The 16,241-nt window shown below is 48.5% G+C and overlaps 1 protein-coding gene across 1 annotated transcript in view; it reads right to left on the reverse strand.

The window, feature by feature from the left end:
- DYNC1H1 (dynein cytoplasmic 1 heavy chain 1) overlaps positions 1-16,241 on the reverse strand; it is a 90,400-nt gene that overhangs the window by 33,375 nt on the left and 40,784 nt on the right. Inside the window, exons 24-41 of the mRNA XM_021941577.2 lie at positions 14,982-15,147; positions 14,698-14,886; positions 14,412-14,606; positions 13,478-13,760; positions 12,527-12,627; positions 11,298-11,457; positions 9,540-9,783; positions 8,850-9,033; positions 8,368-8,580; positions 6,899-7,137; positions 6,243-6,399; positions 3,387-3,614; positions 2,641-2,871; positions 2,237-2,377; positions 1,742-1,975; positions 1,447-1,653; positions 1,237-1,358; positions 259-424 (exon numbers count right to left, since the gene is read on the reverse strand). Coding sequence (XP_021797269.1) covers positions 259-424; positions 1,237-1,358; positions 1,447-1,653; positions 1,742-1,975; positions 2,237-2,377; positions 2,641-2,871; positions 3,387-3,614; positions 6,243-6,399; positions 6,899-7,137; positions 8,368-8,580; positions 8,850-9,033; positions 9,540-9,783; positions 11,298-11,457; positions 12,527-12,627; positions 13,478-13,760; positions 14,412-14,606; positions 14,698-14,886; positions 14,982-15,147 — 3,460 coding nt within the window. The remainder of the gene's footprint in view (positions 1-258; positions 425-1,236; positions 1,359-1,446; positions 1,654-1,741; positions 1,976-2,236; positions 2,378-2,640; positions 2,872-3,386; positions 3,615-6,242; positions 6,400-6,898; positions 7,138-8,367; positions 8,581-8,849; positions 9,034-9,539; positions 9,784-11,297; positions 11,458-12,526; positions 12,628-13,477; positions 13,761-14,411; positions 14,607-14,697; positions 14,887-14,981; positions 15,148-16,241) is intronic.

Consider the following 16,241-nt stretch of genomic DNA (forward strand, 5'->3'; position numbering starts at 1 on the left):
ACTCTCCCACCTCAGCCTCCTGGGCAGCTGAGACTACAAGCATGCACCACTACGCCCCCCTATTTTTTGTACTTTTTGTAGAGACAGGGTTTTGCCATGTTGTCCAGACTGGTCTCAAACTCCTGGGCTCAAAGGATCCACCCACTTCAGCCTCCCAAAATGCTGGGATTACAGGTGTGAACCACCACACCTGGCCAATAGAGTGCCTTCATTATGAGAGGAAAACAATTTCTGGAAGAGCAAAGAAACTCTGCGTACCTGAGACATGGTGTAGAACTCCACCATGGCAGCAGTGAGCGGCTCTGCGTACGTCCGCAGGGATGGAATGAGCCTCAGCATAGCGCGGTTGAAGGTGCCGTAGATCTGTGTGAGGGAGGCGGGGCCCGGGTAATCCACATACACGACAGGCACGTGACGCAGGAACCTGTGCACAGACAGCCCAGCTCAGCGCCCCTCCCTGACAGCGGCTCCAGGGAAGGGGCAGTGTGCCAGTGGAGTCGCCCTGCCAGGGCCCTGTCTGGAGGTCGCTTCCTAACCCAGCTATGCAGACTTGACATCAGTGTTAGCTGAGATCACACACACACTGCTCAGGCTTGGGGTCCGACACATAACAGTCGATGGAAAACACTTGAAAAAGAAACCAGCAAAGATGAGAAAATAACCGAGGCTTATTTCAGCCTCATCTTGGCTCTACAGATGAGTCTGGAGCAGTTCATCACTACCAAGAGATCAATGCTTTCATTTTATTTAATTTTATGAGATGAAGTCTCGCTCTGTCGCCCAGGCTGGACTGCAGTGGCGCGATCTCGGCTCACTGCAAGCTCTGCCTCCCGGGTCCACGCCATTCTCCTGCCTCAGCCTCCCGAGTAGCTGGGACTACAGGCGCCCGCCACCTCGCCCGGCTAGTTTTTAGTATTTTTAGTAGAGATGGGGTTTCACCATGTTAGCCAGGATGGTCTCAATTTCCTGACCTCGTGATCTGCCCACCTCCGCCTCCCAGAGTGCTGGGATTACAGGCGTGAGCCACCGCGCCTGGCCAACGCTTTTATTTTTAACTTGTTTTCCTGGCATTACAGCAGAGAAGTAACCCAAGAGGAACCCATGATAAGCAGTATTGTTTTTATTCTCAAAACCAGGTTTTTGTGGTGCTGTGTTTACAGCAATCCTGGAGCTGTGTGTACAGCAATCCTGGAGCTGTGTGTGTGTGAAGCAGAGCAGTCTACCAAGCTGTTTTACCTGTGTGAGAGGGGCTTTCTTCCAGGGTCTGTGGGGGGATTGCAAGCCCCAACAAACTGGATTCTCTCCAGCTTCACCCACGTTTGATCTGAGGTACGGTAAAAGCCTCCGTGCTCCACCATCTGAAGGAATGGACAGGTACTACATTAGGAGCAAAACGTGAACAAGAGACATTGTGGGGCAGGAAGGGCCTTGTGGACAGAAACAAACCTGTCTGATGAAGGATATGACCCTCTGCGTCCCATATTTATCCATATCTGGCAAGTTGATTTCATCACAGAACAACACCAGCCACTTTCCAAGTTGAACAGGAGCCAAAACAACCCCGTTAGGCGTGCGCCTGTACTCGCAGTAGTGATCAAAAGTCTTCAGAAGCAGCTCTGGCGTCGTAGCACTGGAGAAGTTGAGACCCACCACCTTTGGAGGGAAGACACAAAACCACACTGTGAGACCAACCCCCCGCTCAACACCAAAAGCTCTGCTGTCCACCTCCTGGCCTCTTTACCTCCATGTCAGGCAAGGCCCGGAGGGCGCTGAAGAGTGTCATGGTCTTGCCAGACCCGGGAGGGCCACACAAGACCAGGGGCTTGTGCTCGGCCAGCCAAGTGTACAAGAGGGCTTCGTGGCGGACTGTGTCCAGTGTCGGCACGACGACGTCAGGGGCTGCCACCTTGTGCGTCTCCACTTCAATCTGAGGCACCTTGGCCTGCCACGGAGACCACTCTCCGCTGATGGACACCTACACACAGAGATGGAAGTGTGAGTCAGGCTGGAACCAAGGTGTCTCCTCACGAGCTTTGCTTACCTGAACACAAACTTGAGCTTTCAGAATAAGGAAGGAATTGGTCAGGCTAATCTGCATTCTTTGCTAACACATGAAACTAAAAGGATAAAGTCCTTCTATGAAAAGGAATACAATGAAAAGAAAAAATACTCAAGGTCCATGGTCAGGTTGTTCCAGGACGAGTTAAATCAACACGGGCTGTAACCGCATGCTCACCTCATAATCGATAATGGGTATGTTGGGCGCAGTGGGCAGAGGCACGGTCGTGATTCTTCTGATGTATTCACCCAGCTCTGCTCTCATTTTTAGCCGGCTGTCTCCAGACAGGGACCAGAGTATGGCATAAACCAGATATCGCTATTAAAAGAGGAATTAAACTTTGATTTTTTACAAAATTTCAACAACAAAAGAAAGACACTTACGGCAAAGTTAACCAAAAAGACAGTGGCTCCCAGTTTTCTTGCATCACAGACACCCACTGCACCTTTCCTAGCCCCTCAACGAAGGCTCTGCCCTCCCCTAGGAGAGAGCACCTCCACACAGGTGCAGCATTTCAGAGGTCCTCGGACCTGTGGTCGGGCGCAGTGGTGAGCTCTGTGAAGCCCCTGATGCCCCCTGACCTGAATGTAGCGCTCCAACTGCTCGATCTGCATGGGGAAGTCGGGATGGTTGGCGTTATACTGCGCCACGTTGCGGCAGGCCTGGTGCAGCATGGAGAAGAGCGAGCCCAGGCAGCGCAGGCGCGTTAGGTCCATGATGTGCTCCAGCTGGAAGGCGTGCTCTAGTGCCTTGGTGACCAGGCCGTTGGACGTGAAGTACGGTTGCATGATCGTGGCTGCATCTCTTTGGATCTGGAAAGTGGAATGAGTGATACTTAACTATCTTTCAAAAGGCAGGCGTGTTTCATGGATTCTAACCTGGTCCCAGGAGAAGGTCATATGACCTTGAAAAACTAATTTTGGATGAAACTTCGGTGACCAATCCTCATTCCTTCACCTTGGTGGTTCTCAAAAACCCTGCTTCCCAGGAACTTTGGTTTTCCCACTGAACATGGCAAAGAGCAGTCTTCCATCAATTTGTAGAGAAAAGTAAGATAATGAAAAGAATTCGGTAAATTTTCCCATACATGACTTTTAACATTTGTAGCTGCTACAGCCGGGCTTCCTTGTTTAAGCTGGCGGAAGACAACATTGATTACACAACACTTGGCTGAGACTCACGCCTGTAATCCCAGCACTTTGAGAGGCCAAGGCAGGTGGATTGCTTGAGCCCAGGAGTTCAAGACCAGCCTGGGCAACATAGTGAGACCACATCTGAACATCCTAGCACCCTCGCGTCATGATGTGTAGGTTCCACCTGGGCGTACCTGCAGCATGGGAGAAGCGGCCTCCTCCCCCTCATCCTCTTTGCCCTTGCGCCGCCGCTGTGCCTCATCCTCCCCTTCATCCAGCGGGATGCTGCGTAGCCTGGCCAGGAAGTTGTTGAAGATCATGTCGGTGCTCAGCACATCCTCACTGAACCAGACCATGCCGCAGCGCGACACTGTGGCCAAGGTCGCATATTTCAAGTCCTGTACCTCAAACATTATTCTCACCTTGAAAGAAAACATTAAGCAGATTTAATGACATAGGTTTAGAAAAAACCTGGACATTAAGATTCTTTCACCTATATACACACTGAAAAGGTGACTTAAAACTTAATTTTCCTATACAGAAAGTAGCCGGGCATGGTGGCGTGTGCCTGTAATTGCAGCTACTTGGGAGGCTGAGGCAGGAGAATCACTTGAGCCAGGGAGGTGGAGGTTGCAGTGAACCAAGATCATGCCACTGCACTCCAGCCTGGGTGATAGTGAAAACCTGTCTCAAAAAAATTTTTTTTCTGCACTTATTAAAAAAAAAACAACACCTACAGCTCATATCACTACAGTATTCACCATTCTCTCTACAGGAATCTGGGCAGGACAAGTGTGTGTGGCAGGGAGAAGAGCAGGGCAGACCACCGTGTTTAAGGTTTCCCACTGTTCTTGAGGGCACAGAAGCAACAGCCCCTCCAAGGGTGATGTCAGTAGTGACTGCGTCCTGGGTACGCACTGGGCCTGGATCCCTCCAGTCTCATACAACCTGACCAGGCATGACCAGGCAGGCATGCTGTGTCTCCAGTTTTTTTTTTTTTTGGAGATGGAGTTTCGCTCCTGTTGCCCAGGCTTGAATGCAATGGTGTGATCTCGGCTCACTGCAACCTCCGCCTCCCAGGTTCAAGCGATTCTCCTGTCTCAGCCTCCCAAGTAGCTGGGATTATAGGCATGCGCCACCACGCCCAGCTCGTTTTTTGTCATTTTGGTAGAGACAAGGTTTCATCATGTTGGTCAGGCTGGTCTCAAACTCTTAACCGCAGATGATCCACCTGCCTTGGCCTCCCAAAGTACTGGGATTACAGGCACGAACCACTGTGCCCGGCCTCACCTCCAGTTTAAAGATGGCGCAGGTGACTTGCTGGGGTCCCACTGCTAGTCAGTGGTTGAGATTCAAAGCAGGTGGTCGGACTCCAGAGTCTTAACCCCGGAGCTGTAACGAGGAGCTCAATCTCCTCTGACAACAGTTAGACTCTACTGGATCAGAGCGGAACTCGAGTTGTTGGAGTAAGTGCACTTTCAGACAGTACTCAGAATCCATGGCTGGTTCCTGAAGCTGAGATAAATACCAATCCTAAGCTTTGTTGTTGAAGGCTCATAAGCTGATCAGGCCAGAAACCTCGCATCATCCATGAATTGTTTCCTTCACACTCACATGTAGTCCCTCAGCAAATCCCATGCATGCTTTAAACTCCGACCACAGTCAGCCACCTCTCAGCACCTCTGCTGCTGCCAGCTCACCCCGTCCCTGATGCCTGGAGGACTGAGGCAGCCTTCAACTGGCCTCCTGGCTTTCACCCTGCCCTCTTTATTCTCCAAACGGCAGCCAGACGGATCTTTGTGGACATACACCACGGAACATCGCTCCTGCCAGGCTGCTCCATGGATCCCAGCTTGCCCAGTGTACAAACTCACACTCCCACAATGACCTCCAGGGCCCCTGACCTGGCTCGTTTCCTCTCTGGTCTCAGCCCTGACTTGTCCTCCCTAGTCTTCTCTGTTTTAGCTGACTGCCCCTTGCTGTCCTCATGCACACCGGCCTCTGTCCCAGACCTGCTACTCCTGCTTGTGTGTTCCTTTGCCCAGAATACTTGGGAGCCTTGGAACCTACTCCCTCACTCCCATGTGTCTGCTCAAACCACGTTCACAGGGAAGGCTTCACATTTTAACCTCCAGCCCCCACCAACACCTGACAGCTCACTTTCCATTTCTTTTTTTCTTTGCACCAATCACTATTCATTTTGTTTGTCCATTTTAAGCATCACACGTGAGCAAGGGCTTTTGTCTTCCTGCTTTTTTTTCTTTTCTGAGACAGAGTCTCGCTCTGTCACGCAGGCTGGAGTGCAGTAGCACAATCTTGGCTCACTGCAACCTCCACCTCCCAGGTTCAAGCGATTCTCCTGCCTCAGCCTCCCAAGTAGCTGGCACTACAAGAGCCTGCCACCACGCCTAGCTAATTTTTTGTATTTTTAGTAGAGACGGGGTTTCATCATGTTAGCCAGGATTGTCTCGATCTCCTGACCTCGTAATTCGCCTGCCTTGGCCTCCCAAAGTGCTGGGATTACAGGCGTGAGCCACCACGCCCGGCCTGTCTTCTTGCTTTCTTACTGCTGTAGATTTCTTTCAGCATCTGCAACAGGGTCTGACTCAGTGCAAATCTACACCGGGCCTGGCTGTTTATTGATCAGTAGGTGTTGTCAGGCACCTGCACCGTGCACTCATTTCCCAAGGGACAGCCTAGAAAGCCCCATTCCAAATTTCTCATTTTCCCAACTCTTTAGATGTATAATAGCTTAAGAAACCCTAACGACAACCCCACCATACAAGGTTAACTGATAATCACAGAATGTGCTTTTTATTCCATAAATGATAGAAAGCCATTAATAAAACCTATTAAAATGTTTCTCACTAGCCATGGAAATGGAAAAAAAAAATCTAGCAGTTGAGATGCTGCCTTTGAAAATTACTTACACAATGATCGCTACTCCACGGAATCTGGGTCCACGACTCCAGATCTGCACTTAGCTAGCATATGAATTTTAGTTGGCCAAAAGGAATTATTCAGTTGATGACATACAAAAGGCTACTTACATTGGGTGGAAGACTGAGGCGCTCTCCATTGGGCAGAGTTAGGAGCTTGTTGTCATCCAGCACTGAGTTCAAGTTCTCAACCCACTCTGGATCCACATCGCCATCGAAGACGATCCACTGGCGCTTCTGCAGCTCGCCTCTCACGCTGTCGATGATCCTGGTCGGGGAAGGATTTTAAAACAGCTGCTGACTAAATCGAGATTTTTTTTTTTGAGACGGAGTCTTGCTCTGTCGCCCATTCTGGAGTGCAGTGGCACAATCTCGGCTCACTGCAAGCTCCGCCTCCCGGGTTCACGCCATTCTCCTGCCTCAGCCTCCCGAGTAGCTGGGACTACAGGCGCCTGCCACCATGCCCGGCTAATTTTTTTGTATTTTTAGTAGAGACGGGGTTTCACCGTGTTAACCAGGATGGTCTCGATCTCCTGACCTCGTGATCCGCCCGCTTCGGCCTCCCAAAGTGCTGGGATTACAGGCGTGAGCCACCGCGCCCAGCCAATCAAGATTTCAACATTAGGCATGTTTACCTATGATGGTTTGAAGTGACCTTTAATTTGCTCAGACTTTGGTTGAAAATAATGTATACTCTGCTCTTGTGAGAGCAAAGTACGTAGGGCCCACATCCAGGAGAACACAAACACAGATCAAAGAAGACGTACTTTCTCAGCACGTGTGTGAAGAGCCCATCTGTCCATTCCCTGGTGTTGGGGTCCAGGGTTCCGTAGAGGTGGTCTTTGCTGATGGCCTTGGGGTCGATGATATGGGCCACACCTTCCACACCCTCGAGTCTCTCCAACGCCTTCAGCAGGACACGCCAGGCCATGCTCTTCCCACTTCCCGAGGGCCCCACCATCATCAGGCCATGATTGATCTGGGTGATCTGATAGAGCTGGAGAACCTGCAGGGCCCAACAGACCAGCACAGTGACCATCCCAGAGGAGGAATGGGGCCAGCTCCTCGCTCAGCCACCTCTTGTGAAAGTCAGCAAGAAACATTACGTGTGGACTTCTTTTTTTTTTTTCTGAAACGGAGTCTCTCTCTGTTGCCCACACTGGAGTGCAGTGGCATGATCTCAGCTCTCTGCAAGCTCCACCTCCCAGGTTCCAGTGATTCTCCTGCCTCACTCCCCCGAGTAGCTGGGATTACAAGCACCTATCTATGGATTCTCTCTCTTTTTTTTTTTTTTTGAGATGGAGTCTTGCTCTGTCACCCAGGCTGGAGTACAGTGGCGCGATCTCAGCTCCTGCAAGCTCCGCCTCCTGCGTTCACGCCATTCTCCTGCCTCAGCCTCCCGAGCAGCTGGGACTACAGGCGCCCCCCACCATGCCCGGCTAGTTTTTTGTATTTTTTAGTAGAGACGGGGTTTCACCGTGTTAGCCAGGATGGTCTCGATCTCCTGACCTCATGATCCGCCCGCCTTGGCCTCCCACAGTGCTGGGATTACAGGCGTGAGCCACCGCGCTATCTATGGATTTTTAAAGGCAAGTACTGAAACTCCCCAACTGGAGAGATGTTACATAGGCCACATCTAAAACAAACATTTCCAAACTGGCGAGTTCTTTAGTAAGTCAGGAAGGCTGGAGCCAGTGGGACAAGACACCAACGAGCAGCCTCAACAAGGACACATCAGATCCCGCCAAGGACAACGAGAGACTGAATGGATGAGCTGTATGTTCAATCCCGTACAGCGTCTCTCAGGCTAAACACACACAGCTTGTGTAAACAATAAACTTTTTCTTAAATGAATCACATAGAGTAAGAAAAGAAGCCAATACAGAATGTAAACTACTTACTGATCAGCAATTTAGGCTGTTCATCTCTGGCACTGGAAAGTCTTGTAAGCAGAATTTTTACCAGCATAAACAACTTTCCAAAATAGTCATGCACTTAGCATTTTCAGAAATCGAACTGTATCGTGTAAAATTTTCAGGTTAAGTATTGTTTCCTCTTCATTTAAACAACAACAACAAAAAATTCAAATAGGCCTTGGGCAAATCTTCATAAAGCATATTATGCACCTCCACAGCCTCTATGGACAGTTTCATCAAAGGGCCCATGGTTGTCATTACTGGACACTAAGGCCAGCAGAGTCTGTGAGGGCAGTGGTCAAGGAAACAATCCGAGTTACCTTTTCAACCCACATTCCACCAACTTCTTCTCCATCTCCATATGTCAAATACATCTCCTGACACACTTTCTTCAGCTCTTCTCGAAGGGCAGTCATCTCACCCCTGTGATACTGGACTCCAGGGAACACGTCCGACAGGAGGCTGAAGAGCAGCGGGATGTCCTCTGCCACCAGCTTCGGCACCATCGTCTCACAGACGCTCTGTATCAGAATCTACGGGGAGAGGGCTGGGCTGTGAGCAGTGGAGCACGGCTTAAGTGCCGCCCGCTGCATCCCCAGGAGGTGCGTGATCGGTAACTTGGTGAACAAAGGGTGCGACCATCACTCGCCCACATTCGTGCAATCAACTCACCGGGCCAACATTGCAGTCGATTCCAGTCATCCCAAGACATGTGAACCCCAAGAAGAACCCACAAGTCATGGCTTAAATGTTAAAAAGGTAAATTTAAATAATGTATAAGGTTTGAATGATCAAAACGAACCTCTTGTTCAGGGAGATTTTCAGCAATTTCTCCTTCATCAACTGCTTCCCCTCGTTCCTCTTTCTCCCTCTTTATCTTCTGGATTCTCTCTCTCTTCACATTGCCTGCACTCACCAGCACACTCTTCAAAGCCCGAAGACCAAAGTCATAATGGCTTTGGGAAGATAGCTGCTCATCGCATAGTCTAGATAAGAAAAATAAAAGGCTTTCTTTAAAAACAGTATACTTTAAACAATAACAGGGTCAAGTGTCAAGAAATCAGAGATGGATATTTTGAAAGACGTACCATCATTACACATAAAAATTGTAAGGTTGGCTGGGCGCGGTGGCTCAAGCCTGTAATCCCAGCACTTTGGGAGGCCGAGACGGGCGGATCACCAGGTCAGGAGATTGAGACCATCCTGGCTAACACGGTGAAACCCCATCTCTACTAAAAAATACAAAAAACTAGCCGGGCGAGGTGGCGGGCGCCTGTAGTCCCAGCTACTCGGGAGGCTGAGGCAGGAGAATGGCGTAAACCCAGGAGGCGGAGGAGCTTGCAGTGAGCTGAGATCATGCCACTGCACCCCAGCCTGGGCGACAGAGCAAGACTCCGTCTCAAAAGAAAAAAAAAAAAAAAAATTTTAAGGTTAAATGGGCACATTTATCACATGTAAGAAATATGATTATGAAGAATTCTAGGCTACTTACTTAAAAAATGGGACGATTTTGTTGGCAAGCACTTCAGCAGTGCGGAAGCCCTGTGAGTACAGCATGACCTGGGCGATTAACTGCCGGTCGGGCTTGGTCATCGCCAGGCTCCGGAACAGCTTCTTCAAGTTGTCAGGAAGGTTAGACCGGCCCGCGTAGCCAGGGTTCATGGTGATGAAGATGGCCATGTCCGGGCTCACCTTGACTTGTTTGTTCAGCAGCTCACAAGTAATGGGGGCAGAGGCTGAGAACGAGATGACAGTGTTAAGGCTAGAAATGTTAAAAAACAAACAAACAAACAAACAAACAAACAAAAAACCCCATTCTAAAATGTCTCTAAAACAACAGACAAAGCTCTCGTTCTCCCAGGGAGCTGGAGTAGAGGCTTCCTGGGGGGCTGCTCTCTGGCCTTTCTTCAGGGACCACCAGCCACGCTCTCCCAGCCCAGGTGGACCCATTCCCATGCACCTCACGTGCACGTGTCCCAGGTCAAGCCACCAGAGGCAGAGACCACTATGTTATTTGGGCAACACAACACTGAGTGTCACAGAGAACTCAAGATAGAGATGCAGTCCACAAATGTGCAAAAATAAAAAGGAATAAATGCCGCGACACTGACTGGCTTAGATCATGGGAATTACCTGTTCCTAGCATCGACAAAATAAAAAGAACCCCAAACCTCCAAGCACCTCTGAGCCACTTTGGAACAAAGTGTATTCTTGCCTTAAGAGAACACCGATCTCAAAGGCAAGTGCTGTGCTTTCTTCCCCACTCCTTTTGTTTCACTTAGGAGGTCTGGGGAATTCTCCATAAGGCAAGTCGTTATTATGCAATAAAAAGAAACATTAAAAGCTACACTGTGTACCTAAGACAGAATTTCACACCTACCCAATACCTAAATGTTTGCCTCCTTCAGCATCCTACCCTCCCTGACCCATATGCTGGGCCTTTGTGTTGAAGCGGGAAGGGAAGTGGTCCCTGGGGCCTCTCTGACAGCTGCTCCTATCGTGATAAAGGGCTTGTTTCCAAAGACAGATGGCAGAACACTGGCCAGACAGGTGGCTGGGGAGGCTGGCTCTCTGACGATGTGGGAAGGAAGAGGGGGCACCGAGGGCCCACACCAGAGGACACACTCATCCCGTGGCAAAGGCCATGGAGGGCACACACAGGCTGTAAGGGAGCACGGGGGCATCTGCCTGGCTGAGGAAGGACTGTTCAGGTGTTTGGTTGTCCTGGGACATAGAAACCTCTATGCTGCCGCCCTAGAACAAGGACTGAAAGCGGTGACGCAGAACAGTCCTGGGTTTTTTGGGGGGAACAGTTTTGCTCTGTGGCCCAGGCTGGAGTGCAGTGGCATGATCTCAGTTCACTACAATCTCTGTTTCCTGGGTTCAAGGGACTCTCCCTGCCTCAGCCTCCCGAGTAGCTGGGATTATAGGTGTGCACCACCACGCCAGGCTAATTTTTATATTTTCAGTAGAGACGGGTTTCACCATGTTGGCCAGACTGGTCTTGAACTCCTCACCTCAAGTGATCTGCTTGCCTTGGCCTCCCAAAGTGCTAGGATTACACACGTGAGCCACCACGCCTGGCCTGGGTTTCTTACCTTCCGTCTTTAACCACGGCTCACTATACTGCCTATAATAGTGAGTTCCTGTGAGCTAAATTCCTATTTCTAATCCAAGAGGTAAAAAATCAGTTCACAAGGGAATTTCTCTCTACATTCTCTAAGTAATCTTTGAAGGAGAGGTGTCTTACTCTTGTCGTAGTTGGGGCTGGAATGTTCACGCAGTGCTTCCTGTATGCACTGCACCTGCTGGGACACAGCTGACAGCATCCGCTCCTCCAGGCGGTTGAACTCGTCAAAGCAGCCCCAAGCACCCACCTGGCAAAGGCCCACAAAGATCCGGCCCATTGCCTGGAAAGGAGAGGAAGAAAGAAGCTAAAACCACCTGCTGTGCCCTAAATTGTCTCCCCATCTCCCTTGCCACAAATTAGTATGTTGATGCCCTTACCCTAGTGGGTTTGTCTTTAGCAAAAGAGCATGTAAGGATGTAACTAAGGTTAAATGAGGCCATGAGGGTTGGGCCGCTTATCCATGGGACTGGTGCCCTTATAAGAAGAGGAAGAGGAATCAGAACACTCTCCATGCTTGTATTCCGAGGAAAGGCCTTGTGGGGACAAAATAGCCATCTGCAAGCCAGGAAGAGGGCCCTCACTAGGAACTGAACCCCATTGGCACCTTGATCTTGGACTCCCCAGCCTCCAGAACTGTGAGGAAATACATTTCTATTGTTAAGCCACACAGCCTGTGCTGCTTGGATATGGTGGCCTGAGCAGACTCCCATACCACCTGCCTCAGTGCTGGCTTCATGGGGCTCAAATCCTGACTCTGACGATCTGTTTGGCCTTGGGCAAGTCACATCTTTTTGAAACGCATATCTCCCCATCTTTGAAATGGGAATAATACTACCTACCTCCCATGGTGGTTGTGAAGGATAAATTAGAGTCACATCTCAGGTGAGGGGCCCAGTGCCCACACACAGCAGTTACTTCATGAACAATAGCCATTATCATGACAGATGAAAAGTATAATACCTTCTTTCCTTCTGTGCCAATAAAATCTCAATGACAAAGCTACTGTTTTTATTCTATCACTTTTTGTCGAATAAAGATAAACCTCCTCCATAACATGTGCTTATTCCAAGACACAGGCACTAAAAATGTCTTCAAAAAACCGAAACGTTACAAAAATATTACACTAAAGATCTAACTTTGAAAACATGAAACTAAAGTCAACTTCAAAGCATGTATGCTGGACACCTCAAACACTTCAAAATAACACCTATCGCTACTACAGGACTCAGGAGGCCATACAAACCATGCTGAGCTGCAACGCAAATGGCTTTCACAGGTACGAGCTTGATATTCCCCAAACAATCCCCGCAGGGCATTAGATTTTAGGTGGATCCCATAAAGCGTCTCACCTGGAAATCAAAGGTTTCATCACAGTTGAAAACTAAAACAAACCGTCCAAGCTGATGGCCAAGAGCTTTGACAGACTCTGTTTTCCCAGTTCCAGCAGGTCCTGTTTAAAGAAAAGCAACAGAATGCTTGAGTCCATTACCTAACTGAAAACATATCTTTAGCTTTAAAATAACTATAAAAAGCAACTCATTTAAAAAATCCAAGTAGTGGCCAGGTGCGGTGGCTCACGCCTGTAATCCCAGCACTTTGGGAGGCCGAGGCAGGCGGACTGCCTGAGGTCAGAAGTTCGAGATCAGCCTGGCTAACATGGTGAAACTCCATCTCTACTAATAATACAAAAATTAGTCGGGCTTGGTGGTGGACGCCCATAGTCTCAGCTACTCGGGAGACTGAGGCAGGAGATCGCTTGAACCCGGGAGGCGGAGGTTGCAGTGAGCCAAGGTTGCACCAGTGCACTCCAGCCTGGGTGACAGAGCAAGACTCCGTCTCAAAAAAAAAATCATAGTAGTAATAAATGCAAACAAATTTAAGATTTTAGAATGTACACACCACATAATTAAGTAGTACATTCAGGCCGAGTGTGGTGGTTCACGCCTGTAATCCCAGCACTTTGGGAGGCTGAGGTGAGTGGGTCACCAGGTCAGGAGTTCGAGACTAGCCTGGCCAACATGGTGAAACCCTATCTCTACTAAAAATACAAAAATTAGCCTGGAGTGATGGCGCGTGCCTGCTATCCCAGCTACTCAGGAGACTCAGGCAGAAGAATGGCTTGAACCTGGAGGCAGAGCGTGCAGTGAGCCAAGATCACGCCGCTGCACTCCAGCCAGGGCGACAGAGACTCCATCTCAAAAAAAAAAAAAAAAAAAAAAGAAGTACATTCAAATCATTAGTTTTATCTTCAAACATTTTAATACATGATTCCATCTGTCCAGATCTGTGGAAGAACTTACCAAATGGGGAACCCCCCAGCCTGGCCTCCAAGGCTTGTGTCATCGTCAAATAGCAGCGGTCAGTGAGGGGGGTCTGGACCAGTTTGTCCTGAACACCCAGGTACTCAAAGCCATAGTTAAATTTGGCATTTGCCATTTGAATTGACAACTGCTGTAACACATCAGTTTGCTTAGGGTCAAAGTAAAATCGCATCTGGCTGAGCCATTCAAAAGATTTGGCGTTGTCAATCTTGCTTTTGATCAAGGACCTTGTAACGTCTCTCTGGTGAACCAACTCTGTAATCTGAAGAAAGACAGTCACTTTAAAAGTTCATCTACACTAAAGCAATACAGTGCATTCTCGGGGGCTGTGGATTGTTAAACTGAAACTGAGGTTCTAGGTCCAGTTACAATGGCTTTCAGTAAATGTTCCAAAAGGCAAATTCACTTTCAGAGATGAGAGAAATGTTATTCATGAGATGGTATTACATAGAACCCAGAGCTGCAGCAAAAACAAAGAAACAGAAACACCTGGCTTTAAACATTTTAAAATTCTGCAGCTATCCTAAAACATGATGGAAGACTAGCTTTCTGATGTCTGTCCTAAGAGTCTGCCATGTGCCACCATGGGACTCGGAGCAGGCACTGCCCACGCTGTGCAGCTTAGCACTGCTGTGGCCACCTCTCTGGGGAGATGACGGGAAAGAGCAAGAGATCCTGACCAAGGTTGATCCCTTCCTCTCTACCGTGATGTCATGTAACCCCCGCATGCCCCTGAGATTACCTTTCAATAGGGACAGGGAGCCAAATGCCCACCCTCAGAGGATATCCGTACACCGTCCACTGTTCTCCTTGATACTATCTGAAACCTTTTTCAAGCATGATTTCCACTTAACTGCGTGGTTGAGGGTGTAAGAGTCTAACTGGTAAGGAAGGAGTCTGGTGCGAGACTAACCAAGTGTTCTAGCTTCCGCCTTCGGAGTGGGGGCTGCTCCATGAGGACAGAGTCTGCTAACACATTGAGGGTGACCTCCACATTGCTCAGCACGGAGTGCAAGGGCGCGGCGTCTCCACCTCCGCCCATGCTGCTCAGTGCGGTCTCCACGTTCTCAGACCAGGCTATCTGGGCTGACAAAACCACAAGCTGGGCCTGAAAGACACAGGAACAAGATCCCAAAAGATCATTTTAAAGATTGGTCCGCGTTTTCACCATGAGCCCACTCACTTCTACTATAGATTACCTGGTATTTATCAATCCAAGTGATGTAGGTATTTGGGTCAATTGAAGTTGCTTTACCAAAAATCTCAACTTCCGTAACAGACTCAGCCAGCAGTTTGGCCAGGGTGACCCTCATCTCCTTCTCTACCAGCGTGAGCCACTCGTTGATTTTGGGATGCTCAGTAATTGACACAGGAGTTTTAAACAGAACCTGAAATAAATGAAGAAATAAAATTAAAGTAACAATTTTAAATGAGGTGTGCAAGAATGTGAGAGAAGTTTTAAAAGTTACAAACAGAAATTTACCTCCTCTCCTTCCCGAGATGAAATACCCAAAACAACAGAGTTATCCTCGTTCAGGATGATGCTCGAAACTCCAGCAAACATCTTCTTGAAATGTTTCTGTAATTTAGCAACATTCTTGCTGTTTCCAATGATTTCAAGCAAATCTTCATCACCCACAAAATAGAACCTAAAATTAAAATAACACTCAAGTTGCTAAAATATGATATACACATATAAGGTGAATCAAGGCAAAATTTCAAACTGCAGGAAGGGAAAGAAGATGTGGCTGGTGGTGGCAATCTCCAGCCCAAATTCAAATCACATCAAAATTTCTTCCAGTCCTTGGCAAAAGATACACACTTACCTAACAAGATCTTGAAGTAAGAGGAATTCAACGAATGCAAAGAATTGCATGTCATCTGCCTTAGTAAGTTACTTTATTAACTCTTTTTTTTTTTTTTGAGACGGAGTCTTGCTCTGTCACCCTGGCTGGAGTGGAGTGGCGCAATCTCGGCTCACTACAACCTCTGCTTCCCGGATTCAAGCGATTCTCCGGTCACAGCCTCCCGAGTACCTGGGATTACAGGCAGCCACCATCATGCCTGGCTAACTTTTGTATTTTTGTAGAGACAGGGTTTCACCATGTTGTTCAGGCTGATCCTAAAATCCTGACCTCAGGTGATCTGCCTCCCAAAGTGCTGAAATTACAGGTGTGAGCCACCACGCCCAGCCTATTAACCAATTTTTTAAAAAAATCTGTCCAATTCAGCCTAAGCAAACTACTCTGAAAGGAAAAGATGCCACTCAGAAAACTGTCAGAGGCTGGGTGTGGTGGCTCATGCCTGTAATTCCAGCACTTTGGGAGGCCGAGGCGAGCAAATCACCTGAAGTCAGGAGTTCTAGACAAGTCTGACCAACATGGCGAAACCCCATCTCTACTAAAAATACAAAAATTAGTTGGGTGTGGTGGCGGGCACCTGTAATCCCAGCTACTCAGGAAGCAGAGGCAAGAGAATCACTTGAACCTGGTAGGAGGAGGTTGCAGTGAGCTGAGATTGCACCACGTGCTCCATCCTGGGTGACAGAGCAAAAACCCAATCCAAAAAAAAAAAAAAAAAAGAAAACTGCCAGCTATAAACACTGAAGAGATGTCATGCAAGCTGCTTTGGAGGGTAGATGATAGTTAAATTAAAGACTTAGGAAATCCAAGGTAGGACAATTTAAAAAATCCAAGGTAGGTACAATTAGTAATCACTGCATGACAGGGAAGGGAATGGTAAT

The sequence above is a fragment of the Papio anubis genome, chromosome 7 (assembly GCF_008728515.1).
Source record: "Papio anubis isolate 15944 chromosome 7, Panubis1.0, whole genome shotgun sequence".
Lineage (NCBI taxonomy): Eukaryota > Metazoa > Chordata > Mammalia > Primates > Cercopithecidae > Papio > Papio anubis.